The sequence below is a fragment of the Procambarus clarkii genome, chromosome 70, assembly GCF_040958095.1.
Source record: "Procambarus clarkii isolate CNS0578487 chromosome 70, FALCON_Pclarkii_2.0, whole genome shotgun sequence".
NCBI classification, from domain to species: domain Eukaryota; kingdom Metazoa; phylum Arthropoda; class Malacostraca; order Decapoda; family Cambaridae; genus Procambarus; species Procambarus clarkii.
In genome coordinates this window covers 24020811-24037351 of record NC_091219.1, presented here as the reverse complement: position 1 = coordinate 24037351, position 16541 = coordinate 24020811, and the positions used below count along the sequence as shown (strand labels likewise).

General features: G+C 43.1%; 1 protein-coding gene across 2 annotated transcripts; it reads left to right on the top strand.

The window, feature by feature from the left end:
• The first annotated feature begins 3478 nt into the window (after positions 1 to 3478).
• LOC123744889 (uncharacterized) lies at positions 3479 to 16541 on the top strand. 2 transcript variants are annotated; one of them, XM_045725106.2, is made up of 5 exons: positions 3479 to 3720; positions 6339 to 6539; positions 11410 to 12235; positions 12477 to 12559; positions 12930 to 16541. In XM_045725106.2, the coding sequence occupies exons 2-5, from the start codon at positions 6399 to 6401 to the stop codon at positions 15513 to 15515; spliced, it is 3636 nt and encodes a 1211-aa protein (XP_045581062.1). In that variant the 5' UTR covers positions 3479 to 3720; positions 6339 to 6398; the 3' UTR covers positions 15516 to 16541. The 2 variants fall into 2 exon arrangements, with proteins under 2 accessions (XP_045581062.1, XP_045581063.1); XM_045725107.2 differs by lacking the exon at positions 3479 to 3720 and adding an exon at positions 5807 to 5830.

Below are 16541 nucleotides of genomic sequence, written 5' to 3'. Positions count from 1 at the left end.
CGTGTATACCCATACTGGAGGTGCTTGTGTATACCCATACTGAAGGTACCTATGTATACCCATACTGAAGGAGCCTATGTATACCCATACTGAAGGAGCCTATGTATACCCATACCGAAGTCATTGTAAGTAATGTCATTGTAAGTCAAGTCATTGTAAGAGTAATTGTAAGTCTGCTTCAGTATGTATACCCATACTGGAGGTGCTTGTGTATACCCATACTGAAGGAGCCTATGTATACCCATACTGAAGGAGCCTATGTATACCCATACTGAAGGAGCCTATGTATACCCATACTGAAGGTGCTTATGTATACCCATACTGAAGGAGCCTATGTATACCCATACTGGAGGTGCTTGTGTATACCCATACTGAAGGTGCTTATGTATACCCATACTGAAGGAGCCTATGTATACCCATACTGGAGGTACCTATGTATACCCATACTGAAGGTGCTTATGTATACCCATACTGAAGGAGACTTACAATTACTCTCCCAAGTCTGACAGATAAAACCAAACAGTCAAAGCCTTGACCTTGCTTACCAGACCTTGATTTGCTGGTCGCTGAGGAATCGAACTTGCGACCGGGATCCTCCCAGACGCGATCCACACCCCGCCCTGCCCCAATGATTTTGTAATGGATACATCACGTGTTACGGGGTACAGTACCTGTAGTCTCCCGTGTTGTCACGGAGGCTCTCAGCGCGCGCACTGTACTTGTAATCTATACTGTATTTGATCTGTTGTTAACACTTTTATTATTTTCTGCAGACACTTCTTTGTAAGCTTGGTAATAAAGGTGTATTGTTAAACGTGGTGTTATTCGCCTTTGTCTACGGCCTGAACACACGTACACACACACACGCACGCCCGCACGCACACACACGCACATAGGGGCCTCGTGGTTGGATAGACAGCTGCTACGGGCTGCTTTCTGGGGATGTGTGCGTGTGTGTGTGTGTGTGTTATGCGTGTGTAAGAGAAATATATGTAGTAGACATAACAGAGGAAAAATAAATTGGTTAGAAAGGTGGGATCCACGAGCTAATACCTCGATTCTACAGATACAAATAGTAAATACGCACGCACACACACACACACACACACACACACACACACACACACACACACACACACACACACACACACACACACACACACACACACACACACACACACACGCACGCACACGCACGCACGCACACACACACACAAGGGGCACACGCACTAGGGGACACAGGTGGAAACTGAGTGCCCAAATGAGCCACAGAGATATTAGAAAGAAATTTTTTAGCGTCAGAGTGGTTGACAAATGGAATGCATTAGGAAGTGATGTGGTGGAGGCTGACTCCATACACAGTTTCAAGTGTAGATATGATAGAGCCCAGTAGGCTCAGGAATCTGTACACCTGTTGATTGACGGTTGAGAGGCGGGACCAAAGAGCCAGAGCTCAACCCCCGCAAAAAAACCAATAGGTGAGTACATGGTTCTCGCATACTAAAGACCACTGAACCTTCAATCACCAATTAGTTTAGGCATTTATTATGCACCCTACACCCATCCCTTCGGCGGTGGTTACAGTGGCATTTAATGGGTTGGGGGAATTGAACCCCGTAGTTCAATTAGCTAAGTAACAATCGTCACAAGATTGTTCAGTTCCTGAACCCATTACCTGCTTCTGTAACCCTTTCCACCACCGCGCACGGGCTGGGTATGGGGTGCATACTAAATGTTACTCAACTAACTGGTGTCAGAAGGTTCATTGTTGTATAGTGTGCGATAACCACCTGTGTCACTCGTTGTGGTGGTGGTGGTGGAGTACCTGGGGCCAGATTCACGAAGCAGTTACGCAAGCACTTACGAACCTGTACATCTTTTCTCAATATTTGGTGGCTTTGTTTACAATTATTTAACAGTTAATGAGCTCCGAAGCACCAGGAGGCTGTTTATAACAATAACAACAGTTGATTGGCAAGTTTTCATGCTTGTAAACTGTTTAATAAATGTAACCAAAGTCGCCAAAGATCGAGGAAAGATGTACACGTTCGTAAGTACTTGCGTAACTGCTTCGTGAATCTGGCCCCAGGTTTTCATCGTGTAGGCGAAGGTTGAGGCAATGGCTGATTTTGGTGTTGATTTTTGGCATGTTGTCTTCAAGCTGTTGATGGTTTATGAGTTATGTAACGACAGGGTGAAGAAGGGGTGGTGATAAGTTGGGGTTCTCAGTTTTGAATAATTGGTCTATATTAAGGTTGTGACCCGTGTCAGGAATGCTGTGAATGGATGGTGAGTAAGCAAAGGTTGTGTGGGTTAATTATAATATAATATAATATAATATAATATAATATAATATAATATAATATAATATAATACTGTATAATATAATATAATATAATATAATACTGTATAATATAATATAATATAATAAATAAATTATATTATTATTAATTATTATTTTATTATTTGTTTTTATTTACTTTTATATACAAGAGTTCTTACATTTTTATACAGTCACTAGCACGCATAGCGTTTCAGGCAAGTCCTTAACCCTATGTTCCTTATGTTCTTAATCCTTTGATTAATTGTTGAATTAATTTTGGATGTGTATGGTGTGTAGCGATGCAGAGTGAGAGACAGTTGGTACACGTCGTATCCCTTCTGGCAGCTAGACTGGTGGGGCCCGTTTCTCCTTGGAGGCCGAGGATAGGGGATGAACACAGTGTACCACTCATGATTCACGTGGCAGTGTTTTGCTATGAACTTTTTTTTGTTTATATATACAAGAGTTCTTATATTCTTGAACAGCCAGTAGCACGCGTAGCGTTTCGATCAAGTCCTTAATCCTATGCTCCCCGGAATACGACCCGCCAAATCGTTTAACAACCAAGTACCAATTTTACTGTTGGGTAAACAGAGGCTACAGTAAAGCCCAGTAAATCCTCCCCGGCCAGGATACGAACCCGGGACAAAGCGCTCGCGAAACACCAGGCGAGTGTTAGCAGATGGAGGTGCCTACATTGCCTCCTAACCCAAAACTTTCTGTTGTCAGTTTGCTGACCCAACACTGCCCTTTCAGATACAGGTAAGGTAATAATCTGAAGAAAGCGTTAAGCTAGTATGACTAAATAGAGCACTTGCAAAATATTAAATTGCAAGGAGCTGGGATATGAGGACAGTGAATTAAGGAACGGTCTTCGACCACTTGGACCATCTGGATTCGATCGCTGACTTTGCAAGAAATAAGGACATCGCTGTACCCTTCATATATCATCCTTATTTACTCCAAAAACAAATATAAGGCCCTCAGGTAAATGTGTGTGTGTGTGTGTGTGTGTGTCTGTCTGTCTATCTGTCTGTCTGTCTGTTTGTCTGTCGGTCGCACTACAAAATATGAGAGTTCACGCTTCAAATTGTCACGTTCATAAAAAACCGGTACCTATAAATATTAAAGAAAACGGTTATTTCTAATACTGTTCGGACAGGTTATATTCGTGTGGAGTGAGTGTACGTGGACCTGTTGGAAACAACACGGTACGTATAGTGCGTACTGAAGACAGCCGAGGGTGAGGACGTGCAGATCTCTTGTCCTACTACATACTGTGTGGAGTATGGTGTTACAGTGACATACTACTGGATTACATACTGTACCCATTGGGAGTCGCGAGTCCTGGTCGAATACAATCACAATTTCAAGAACCAAACTTATACGCTACCCAAGTAAGTATTCCTCCATATTTATTACCGATATCTTGTTAACTGGTAGCTCTGCCAAGTCGATGAAACACATCGTAGCCAGTGAATCCGTAGGTCTTGCTCATACTTAAAAGTCGAAGTCAAATTCTGAGTATAGCTTAAAAATAATAGGCTTACAACATATTAGTAGGCCTAAAAAACGCGGCGTTGAAAGTAAAAATTACCAAAAAAACTCGTAACATTGCATTAGAATATTGTACATATTTAGAAAGGTCAACAAACCTACACACGAACGAATACGAAGTTGAACATGTTTGCTGATGATGCTAAGACATGAACATGTTTGCTGATGATGCTAAGACATGAACATGTTTGCTGATGATGCTAAGACATGAACATGTTTGCTGATGATGCTAAGACATGAACATGTTTGCTGATGATGCTAAGATATGAACATGTTTGCTGATGATGCTAAGATACTGGCAAAGATAAGAATCTTAGACGACTGTCTCCAGGTCTTCAAGAAAACCTGGAGACAATACGTGTATGGAAGTAAACGTTTTTATTTTATTTATATACAAGAGTTCTTACATTCTTGTTAAACCACTAGCACGCGAAGCGTTTCAGGCAGGTGCTTAATCCTAATTGTTCCCCGGAATACGACCCGCCAAATCTTTTAACAACCATTTACCCATTCACTGCTGGGTGAACATTGGCTGCAGTTAAGTATTGGCGCCCAGTCAATCCTCCCCGGCCAGGATACGCACCCAGGCCAAAGTGCTAGTGAAGCACCGGGCGAGTGCTTTACCACTGCGCCACGGGGACTAGCTGGCAGATGAAATTTATTGTGAACAAATGCCACACTATGGAATGTGAAATAGGAGAAAATAGGTCACTGAAAACCTACAAATATGTGAAAAAAATTTAAAGAATTCTGATAAAGTAAAGGATCTAGAGGTTATTCTAGGTAGAAAGCTGTCACCTGAGGACCACATAAAGAACAGGGCTGTGTGAAGCCTGGTCAGGGACCGGGCCGCGGGAAAGTTGAGCCCCGAAATCAATGCAAGGTAACCACAAGGTAATCCTTTCCCACCTTGGCGCCTTCTTTAGAGAATTACTTACTTATCTTTTCCCACGTCTGAGTTGTTTTTAAATACATGGCGAAATATGAAAGAAATTGTTGACCACCTTCGTGAGACCAATATTTGAATATGCAGCAGTGTACTGTCTCAAGAAGCACATCAACAAACTGGAAAAGACAAGAGCTACGAGGAGAGGTTAGAGGCGTTAAATATGCCAAAGCTAGAAAGTGGAAGAAAAAGAGGAGATATGATCACTACGTACAAAATAGAAATGTGAAGCGACAAAATTGATCAAGAAGAATTCCTGAGACCTCAAGAACGAGAGGTCATAGAGTTAAGCTAAGTAGTTAAGTGAGACGGTGGTGGAGGCCAAACCCGTCAGTAGTGTCAAAGTGGTATATGACAAAGTTGACAAAGAGTGATGGGAAGACAGGAAACACCTCGAACGTCGCACTCATCCTGTTCTTCACTCACTCATGCTCGCACACACACTCACTCACGCTCGCGCACACACTCACTCACGCTCGGGCACACACACTCACGCTCGCGCGCACACTCACTCACGCTCGCGCTCGCTCACGCAAGCACGCACACGTATCTACTACCATACCTAGTACTATTTTTACTATATGAATTTCTCTCTAACACACACACATCCCGGGATGCAGGCCGTAACACTGGTCTAACTCGAGCATCTGTTTACTGCTAGGTGAATAGGCGAATCAGATGAAAGAAACTCTGCCCATATTTCTACCGCGATTGGGAATCGAACCCGAACACTTTGAACTACGACTTCCAAGCATTCTGTCTGTGTGTGCGTGCGCATTTGTGCGTGCATTCTTGCCTATTTGTTATCTATCTCCTGCATTTCATTAAACAGATAACAGAACAAGTACCAAGAGTGACAAGTGGGAGACTTATCAGTCTCTGAAATGGGGTTATCAGTAGATCATCAGCAGTAACCTTTAGGTGTGTTTGTGTCGTGTTGAGTGGTCAACACACCACCACCACGGATGTAATACTCACTGTCTCACCTGTAATACATTCCTCTGGTATTGTCTGGGTGATTTATGACTTGTGTGTGTTGTCTTGTTACTCTCTCTCTCTCTCTCTCTCTCTCTCTCTCTCTCTCTCTCTCTCTCTCTCTCTCTCTCTCTCTCTCTCTCTCTCTCTCTCTCTCTCTCTCTCTCTCTCTCTCTCTCTCTCTCTCTCTCTCTCTCTCTCTCTCTCTCTCTCTCTCTCTCTCATTCTCTCTCTCTCTCATTCTCTCTCTCTCTCATTCTCTCTCATTCTCTCTCTCTCTCTCATTCTCTCTCTCTCTCTCATTCTCTCTCTCTCATTCTCTCTCTCTCATTCTCTCTCTCTCATTCTCTCTCTCTCATTCTCTCTCTCTCATTCTCTCTCTCTCTCTCTCTCTCTCTCTCTCTCTCTCTCTCTCTCTCTCTCTCTCTCTCTCTCTCTCTCTCTCTCTCTCTCTCTCTCTCTCTCTCTCTCTCTCTCTCTCTCTCTCTCATATGCTACACCTGCAGACCAGGTCATCAACCAAGGTTATTACCGCAGGTGTACCAGCCAAGTGACCACCAATCAGCCAGTTAAGCAGCAGGGTGAGCCAAGTCAGTTATGCTGGAGGAGGAGGATGATAGTCGCTCGAGTAGCAGTGAGGAGCAGGAGGTGGAGCGTGAGGACGTCCACGCCTTCCTCAAGAGCTTCTATCCGGTCGTGGACGACGACGACGACGACACCATCGCCAGAAACGTTCAGGTACGTTCCTCAGAAATTCTTCAGTATATCCAGGAATTTCAATCGGGCTAATTCAGTAATTGAAAACGGGAATTTTTCGGAGTCCAACGGTGCATGTTTGTATGTACTCACCTAGTTGTGCTTGCGGGGGTTGAGCTGTGGCTCTTTGGTCAATATGTGTGACCAAATACCTGCTGTAACTACTGTCATTATTGACGGGTTGACTGTCGAGGTAATGCCACCTGAACAACCTGTCCTCACACTTAATGCACCGTCAATATTCAGTGTTCCGGTGAAATTAAATGCGCCGCAATATTGATGTTATGTAGGATCATTATTGACGTCACGTCGGACCAGTATTGACCTCATGTCGGACCAGTATTGACCTCATGTCGGACCAGTATTGACCTCATGTCGGACCAGTATTGACCTCATGTCGGACCAGTATTGACCTCATGTCGGACCAGTATTGACCTCATGTCTGACCAGTATTGACCTCATGTCGGACCAGTATTGACCTCATGTCGGACCAGTATTGACCTCATGTCGGACCAGTATTGACCTCATGTCGGACCAGTATTGACCTCATGTCGGACCAGTATTGACCTCATGTCTGACCAGTATTGACCTCATGTCGGACCAGTATTGACCTCATGTCGGACCAGTATTGACCTCATGTCGGACCAGTATTGACCTCATGTCGGACCAGTATTGACCTCATGTCGGACCAGTATTGACCTCATGTCGGACCACTATTGACCTCATGTCGGACCAGTATTGACCTCATGTCGGACCAATATTGACGTCACGTCGAACTTACCTAAAGTCAAGTTAGGTAAGATAGGTTGCCAAAGGTTCGTATGGAAAACCTCTTCAAATTTGATGTTTTTCACATCGTGAGACGAGTCTCCCCCCCCCCTTGGTCCTGCGGGATAGAACGTCAGAATAGTTGAATTATAACAACATGCACAACGAGGCTAGGATACGGGGTACCAAGAGCTAGAGTTCAGGCCCCTGCAGGCAGTGATGGGTAAGCACATGTAGTAGTCGAGTGGGCATAACCTGGTGGTGGTGCTCCCAGCACCTCACCACACTCTCACCTGTTTATTTGTAATGATTTATTTATATATACAAGAGTTCGTACATTCTTGTACAGCCACTAGCACGCGTAGCGTTTCCGACAGGTCCTTAATCCTTATTTTCACACACACACACACACACACACACACACACACACACACACACACACACACACACACACACACACACACACACACACACACACACACACACACGTACTCTACACTGGCAAAAGTTAGAACATCATTCAGAAACCTAAGTAAGGAGGCATTTAGGGCGCTTTACACTGCCTACGTAAGGCCAGTCTTAGAGTATGCCGCCTCATCATGGAGTCCCCATCTGAAGAAGCATATAATGAAACTGGAAAAGGTTCAGAGGTTTGCAACGAGACTCGTCCCAGAGCTACGAGGGATGGGGTATGAGGAGCGCCTGAGGGAACTGTGCCTTACGACACTAGAAAGAAGAAGGGAGAGGGGGGACATGATAGGAACGTATAAGATACTCAGAGGGATTGACAGAGTGGACATAGACGAAATGTTCACACGGAATAGTAACAGAACGAGAGGACATGGATGGAAGCTTGAAACTCAGATGAGTCACAGAGATGTTAGAAAGTTTTCTTTTAGCGTGAGAGTAGTGGGGAAATGGAATGCACTTCAGGAACAGGTTGTGGAAGCAAATACTATTCATAATTTTAAAACCAGGTATGATAGGGAAATGGGACAGGAGTCATTGCTGTTAACAACCGATGCTCGAAAGGCGGGATCCAAGAGTCAGTGCTCGATCCTGCAGACACAACTAGGTGAGTACAACTAGGTGAGTACACACACACACACACACACACACACACACACACACACACACACACACACACACACACACACACACACACACACACACATCCCCAGGAAGCAGCCCATAGCAGCTGTCTAACTCCCAGGTACCTATTTACTGCTAGGTGAACTGGACATCAAGGTGAAAGAAACTCTGCCCATTTTTTTCCACCTCCGCCGGGGATCGAACCCCAACCGCTGTTCACTCAGCCGTCAGATACTAGACACGTATACTTGTCTAGTTTACACCGTACAAAATGTGTGCGTTAACAGTGACAGCTGTACGTGAGACTAACGCCATCAACCATACCTGTTGATTGATTGATTAATTGATGAAGATTAAGCCACCTAAAAGGTGGCACGGGCATGAATAGCCCGTAAGTAGTGGCCCTTTGGAGCCATTACCAGTATCATTAGGTGATACTGGAGATCTGTGGAGGTGCGACTGCACCCTCCGGAGAAGTCGTGACCTGTGCCATACCTGTTAGTGTCATCCAGGAGATATATATACCAGTGCAAACGTTCACGCTAACGGGCTCACCATAGCCCGTGCTACTTGGAACTTTTGTTCAGAGTAGCTGAATCTATAACAACAACAACAACGTTCACGCTAACATTTCTCAGGAAAATTTATCAGCTATAACTATAGCCAAGAATATGATGTATTCTTTAAGTAACTCTCCCAATTGGGGTAAATAGATAGAGTTGAGCACCACGGAGCATCATGAGTCTGGCTAGTACAGTCAACTCACAATCATTTAGTAGTAAGTTTACCTCATTATACCTTTAAGTAAACTTTTGTAATGAATTGGCGGAAACACCTTGTGCATTAGTAGTCTTATTAATATACAACCCCTGTGCCTTCAAACATACTCTGTATTGTGTTCTTATGTATGCATATTATGTATGTATGCTCTTATGTATACATATTTTGTGAATAAAATATTATTTTTTATCTGGAATCTTGGGTTCGAATCCCAGGCGGGGCAGAAATAGTTGGGCAAGTTTCATTTCACCTAATGCATCTGTTCACCTATCAGTAAACAGGTACCCGGGAGTAAGTCAACTGTTATTGGGTGCATCTGAATGCAGAGGATTAGTAGTTCGCCTTTTTCTTTGGGAGGGGAGAGCCACGATATAAGCCTAACGTGTCAGGCTGCCTGTCCCCGACCAAATGACTTAAGGAATTAATACTTATTATTAAGTAAACCATCACGAAGGTTATTTTCTGTTTTAATCTATTCGTAATAGACGCGGATGAGAAGGAATGAGTACATGAATGTTATTTGTGTGTAACCAGGCGGACATTAACAGGATACACGCGTACGATATGTAGCTGATATGTGACGACATGTAGGCGGGGCGGTATAAGGTCACGGAGTTGACCTTCGTGTTTATGTTAATCACGTATTGGAGTCTGCATATTTCTGATACTGTGGGGTGAGGACGATGTCCCCCACCCCTCTCTAGCAACGGGGAGCAGTGATAACTTATCACTGCATCCTGGCGGGGTGTTCCTTGCTCAGTCTGTTTGGAAATTCCTACAGCCTGAGTGAGGGAACTGGACGACGTCAAGTCTCTTGTACCAATTAGTGATCCCAGCTGTCAAATGAGGCACGTTTCAGACCCTGAGATCCGTTTTCCATACTCTTTTTTTCAGTTTTCCTTGTTTCCTTTCTTTTTCCAAGTTTTCTTGTATGAGATTTTTTCATGCAATTGAATATTGTGATGGTTAGTGTTCCCTTGGTGTCAGGGAAGTGTTATGGTATGCTGCTGTGTTCCTGGCGGCCTTCGAGACATATCATCAGGCAACCATCAGAAAACTATCAGGCAACATCCGTCTCCCAAGACGGAGACGGATGTTGCCTGATAGTGTGGGGTAATTCAGTGGGTTTGTATTGCTTTATTATTATTATTATATGGTGTACAGGTGTGAGAAGCCCCCAGGGGACTGCTCTCACTTAGGTGCTTCTCTCTCCTGGTGACTTCTCACTACTGGGGATTTCAATTTCATGGAGTCTTCTAGCTGTCTCTTGGGCACTACTCTCTTTCTCCACCCTTGAGAGAAAAGCTCACAGGAAAGTGTATGCTCCCTAGAATAAAGAAGTTGTCAGGAGAGAGTAGTCCCCTGGATATAAAGGTTCCCATGAGAGCCCCCAGGAGAGAGCAGTCCCCAGAAGGTAGAAATTCCATTGGGAGAGAAGTCCCCAAAAGACAAAAATCTCCAATAGAGAGAAGTCCCCATTAAAGATCAGTCTCTAGGAGACAAAACGTCCCAGGAGAGAAAAGTTTTTAGGAGACAGAAGTCTCCCTGGAAACAGAAGTCCATTGGAGATAGTAGTTCAGAGGAGAGAGAAGTTCCCAGTAAAGAGAGAAGTTCCCAGTAAAGAGAGAAGTTTCCAGTAGAGAGTGAAGTCCCCAGAAGAGAGAAGTTCCTAGTAGACAACAGTTCTCAATAGAGAGAAGCTCCCATAAGACAGAAGTATCCAGGAATGAGTAGTTCCAAATAAAAAAGTCCCCAGAAGACAAGTCCTCAGGAGAGAGTAGTCCCTGTAGAGAGAAATCAGTTCTGTCTACTGGAGACAAAAGTCCCAGCAGAGAGAGTATTCCCCGAGAAAGTTGTCCCCATTGCAGATACCAATATGTTTGTTGATGTTGGTTGAATAAAGAATATCTAATCAGTTGATAAACAGACTGCTCACTTTTTCCCATTTAATGTGATTTGTTGTGCTGGTCAGACAATGCTGATAGTTGATGTTCCATTGTGTTCTTACCTTGTCACAATGAACCAAGTTGCTCTCTGTTAAATGTTAATATTACCACCAAGTATCTTAATACTATGTGGTAACTATGAGGTAACTAACTATGCTCAGTTTCTATTTCAAATCTCGAAAAACATTTGTTTGAGTAACTAATATTATAAATTAGCATTTCGGGATAGGTTTAGACTTATCTTAATAACAGTATTTGTGTTCCAGGCTAGAAGTACTAGCAGCAGCAGGAGGGCTTGGAGGAGTGGAGACTCAGCACAGCGCTGGCCCACCACCACCACCGACTACTGGGCGACAAGCGAGAGATACCAAACAAGTGGGGAGACTCTCCACCACGCCACACCTCGTCTTCTTGTCAGCACCTTGGCTGAATTTCCGGATCTCAGTGCCAGCCTCCAAGAGCTCGAGTATGAAAAACTACTTGAGCCTTCAAGTGTGGAAGAAACTATTTCAAACAATGGGGAAATATTTTCCTTTAATGGGACTCTTGTAAAGTTGAAGCCTCAAATCGGTATCTGCTCTGCCTACTCAAAATCAAAGAAATGTAAAAAAAATTCTTGCAATGATGTACATATTTGCCCAAAGTTTGTTAAGGATGGATGCAGTGCCAAAAACTGTAAGCTGAGTCACAGCTGGTGCACAGATCATAACAAGTATGTTCTGTCGCGTCTGTTCCTCGAGCACCTCATGTTTATTACACTTCAGAAGATCTTCAGATCATCCATGAAGAAAACCTTAGAGACTGTGGACCAAGTTGACCAACTGGATGTGTGCCACGGCTACATTAGCAAAGGCTGCGATCTCTCTGACTGTGAGGCTCTCCATGTGTGTCTCAGCATCCTGGTGGGACTCCAAAAATGCCCTCGTGATTGTCAACTAAACCACGACCTTCTGAGTCCTGACTGTAGTAGGCTGCTGAGGGCTCATGGCCTGTCGACCAACGAGGCTCCGCGGGACATTGTGATGGCTCTACTAACCCACAACCCCACTCTCGCCCAGTATCTACTGGATAATAAAACTTTTGACACTACGTGTAAGTCACATTCAAATCATAGTAAAGCATAAGTATTAAGAAACGAATTAATCACGTTCTTTCTAGAGACTGCATATGATTCCTCCCTGCTTCCTGAATATGGTCTAAAAATTAACACAAAGTGTTAACACTAATATTGGCATAAATTGTACTCTAAGACTTAAAATGAGGGTTTAAATTTTTAACTTAAACTTTGTTAAATCTGTTATGCATAAGTTTTATTCCTAAATTCTTATTCAAGGGGTTGAAGAAGTAATGAAGAAAAGGCAAAGCAATTCTCAGAGCACCAAGCTGGATGACTGCACTGAGAACAAGAATCCTAAGGTAAGACTGAGCAACTAAAGTCTGGTAGTTTGGTCTCTGAGTTCCTGTCTATGTCATAGGACCTTCAAGTTCTGGAAATTTTTCTTCCCCAACAATTATCTAGAAAAATACAAATGATCATTAATATATGTTTATTTATTGCTTACTGTTAGGTAGTAACAGTCATGTAACCGGGCAATTACATGCCTGAAATTTAAAGTATTGGATTGTGTAAATGACTGTTGCTAAAATATTGAGCAAGACTGTGGTGGACCAAGAGAACAATATTATAATGCTATATGAAAATCCATTTGTTATCCGTCAAGGAATTTGGTAGTTGTTAATTTGAAATGTAAGATAGAAATGATCTAAAATTGTTTTACCTTTGCAGGATGCAACGGACAGTTGCAACAAAGACGAAGATAGCTGGGCATCACAAAAGGACACTGAACACTGGCAAAGGTCTCCCTCCAGTTTCCCCGGCCAGCCCCAGCAGCAGTGGTCTCGCTCTCGAGGCTCTCGAGACCAGGAAGAGGATAACTGGCGGCGTCATTCTGGTTGTAATGAGCCCCCAAGATACAACTGGAATGGACTTTATTCTTATAAAAACACTCAGTATGATGAAGATATGGAAAGTGTTCAGCTCACCCCTCGCCTTCTTGTTGATTACTTGGTAGGATACCCAAAATTTTCTGCAAATTTACTTGAACTTTTGGAAGATAAGGATCTCTTTCCAACGAATGTGCAAAATATAGCATTAAAGTACAAGAAAACTTTTTCATTAAACAACGGTGTTGTAGAGCTTAAACCCCAAGTTAAGATCTGTGCAGCTCACTCAAGCCCTCAGGGGTGCTGGGAGGGTTCTTTATGCACTGCTTTGCATATATGTCCTGGTTATGTCACAAACTCCTGCCCTGACAAGATGTGTACTCTGGGTCACAAATGGCTAGATAAACACAATAAGGGTATTCTTCAGCTACTCTTTATAGACTGGCTTCCTTCCCGAATACTTGCCAAGCTCCTACAACCAGAAAAGAAGAGTTTCCAATCTGTAGGCCGGCTGAATGTTTGTCGTGGCTACAATGAAGGATTCTGCAACCGGTCTGACTGTGGGGCTCTTCATGTGTGTATGAGCTTCGTATTAGGGCTCTCAAAATGTTCTGTTGATGACTGTCAACTGAACCACAACCTACAGAGGCCTGACTGCTGCCAGCTGCTGAGAGCACATGGTCTCCCTACAAATGAGCGCCAACGTAACATTGTGGTGGCTCTAATCTCTGCCAACCCCTCCCTCTCCCGGGAACAGCAGTCCGCAGATGTGCAGGACAAAAAGAACAAGGTAAAAGTGTATCTGCTAAAAAATGAAAATAAAATTGAAAGAAAAACTGATAAAAACACTGGCAAAGGAAAACACAAGGCTTCAGTAGAAAATTATACTCGAAACCCAGATAAGTTGAATGCCAATAAGGAAGACACATCCACTGAAACTAAATGTTTTTCTGATGAAAGTAAAAACCAACACAGCATACTGACAAACAAAGGACACATCTCATGCAATAAAGAAGACCATAATCAGTCTTCAAAATCAGGCAAGCATGTATCATTGTTGAAGGATAATGCTAAATTATCACTTCACAATGCTGTAGATGCTACCAAAACAAAAAGTACCAAGATCATCCATGCAACAATTTGGTCACACAATTTAGAAGGCAATGTTCCAATACCAGAAATTTGTTACTACTCTGTAAAGGAGTTGTGCAAGTATGAGGGAAGTGGTTGCCAGCGACTTCACTCAACACGACACTTCCACTGGCAAGTCAGTGTACAAGGAAGTAGATGGTTGAACCTAGGTCTGAGCCAAGTAATTTGTCTGGAGAAGGCTTACTGTGACCCTTCCCATGAAGGTGTAGATCTTCCTCAGCATGATGCAGCCTCCCTTGACATGTGTATTAGGGGTCTTCATATCCTGATGGGTCAAGAAACTTGGCATGCAAATTTCAGAGAGATGATCTTAACTAACTCGTTGAAAACAACGACCCTGCACATCCGCCGGCTTTGTACAGAGGCAGTGTCTGGTCAAATAATAAAACCTTCCTGCTATGTCTGGTATTTTCTGGATAATTACAACAGTTGGATTCCGTATGGCAAAGCAGATACTTCAGGGCAAACACACTTTGTGAGTAATATAACTTCAGATCACATCGAGAATCACTACCTTCAGAACCCATCTGTTCCTCTTATTTTCAAAAACTCAAAATTCGCATACATTTTAAACTTTACCAAGATGGTACAAATAAATAAGATGACTAAGACATCTCGTCCTGTGATCCGGCGCCCTGAAGCGCATCTTCCACCTGAAATGGTCACCGACCAAAACATGCCCAATAACCCTCCATCACACTGGGACGCTATGCAGCCAGGAGAACAAGTGCGTCTAGTGACACTGTCTTCCTTGTCTACTGAATACCAAACTGTCGTGAAACTACTTTCAAGCAAAATACCCACCTCCAGTTTGGTAGAAATAAAGCGAATTCAGAATCCTTGTTTATGGCAAGCATTTCAAAACAAAGTAAAACAAATGGTGATTACGTATGGAAGCGACACGAAAGTAGACCTTCGACAGTTGTTTCACGACACACGCCCTGAAGTTGTGGCCACTATCTGTCATGAGAATTTCGATTGGCGACTACGTGAGTCCAAAATAGGTAGACTTGGTCGGGGATCTTATTTCTCAACAAATGCTAATTATTCTTATAAGTTCTGTAGTGCTGATAGCGATGGCAAGAAGTATCTGATTATGGCACTAGTGGCCGTAGGGTGTGTGACACCAGGTAGAATTCTTATGACCGAGCCACCAATAAACTATGCCACTGGCCTGCCGTTTGACTCATACGTCAACAATGAAGCCAATCCTTCCATTATTGTCAAGCATGATAAACGAGACTGTTATCCTGACTATATAATTGTGCTAAAGTGAATCAGTAAGTGTACTTAGGAATTAAAATGTATACATTTATGAAAAAATAATAACCTTTATTCGCCACATATGTAATTACTATATCATAGAACAGATTGTCTCCTGTGGCAAAATTATATGAATGCTTTGTCTATTTTCATAAGAGTGTGTATGTGTTGCTTCTTGATGGGCAAGCAGTTTGAAGCATCACTAACTGAGGCCAAGTTTGAGCTCTTGTGAGGCATTGTGGAGATGACCTGGTAATGGTGAATGGTCACGTTAAATGTGTGGACATCCCCAGGGAGCTGGCGGCTGAGCAGACAGAACACTGGGCGCGTGATCCTGTGGTCCCGGGTTCAATCCCGGGCGCCGGAGAGAAACAATGGGCAGAATTTCTTTCACCCTGATGCTCCAGTTGCCTAGCAGTAAATAGATACCTGGGAGTTAGTCAACTGTCACGGGCTGCTTCCTGGGGGTGAAGGCCTGGTCGAGGACCGGGCCGCGGGGACACTAAACCCCGAAATCATCTGAAGATAACCTCAAGAAGATCCCTTGTATAGTAGACATTCTTGTTTGGGCTGATGTTTGTGGTTTTGTGTGTTACATTTGTTATAAGCTGTGGTGGCGAGTAAGGATTTTAAATTGTGAAGGTTATTAACTGTGATGATGAGAGATGATCACTTTGAATGACGTAGTAAGGTAATTAGTTGTGGTGATGGATGAAGATTTTGAATTGTGAAGTGTAGCTGTTGACTGTGGTAGTAAATGGCTAGGGCTTTGAAGAATGTAATTCCTCAAAAGGTTTAGCTGTCTAAACATTGTAACATTTTCCTGAGATAATGTTCAATCGCTTTCACTAATTTGAATTTATGTATCTTTTGTCATCTTACAAAACACTTCATGAATGTCCAGTGTTTAATATTAGCCATGAAACATTCTTCAAGTTGTTGTATATTCACTTTAAACAATTCATTACACTCGGTTATTATATTTTTACCGCACCAACTATTCTTATTGTTGTTCTATTCTAATACATATTATTTTACA

Bases quoted from the DNA above. Each gene is read 5' to 3' on its own strand.
- LOC123744889 (XM_045725106.2), top strand. From the start codon at position 6,399: ATGCTGGAGGAGGAGGATGATAGTCGCTCGAGTAGCAGTGAGGAGCAG. The intron at 12,236-12,476 runs GTAAGTCACATT...TTCTTATTCAAG, and splicing joins TAAAACTTTTGACACTACGT to GGGTTGAAGAAGTAATGAAG. The intron at 12,560-12,929 runs GTAAGACTGAGC...TTACCTTTGCAG, and splicing joins CTGAGAACAAGAATCCTAAG to GATGCAACGGACAGTTGCAA.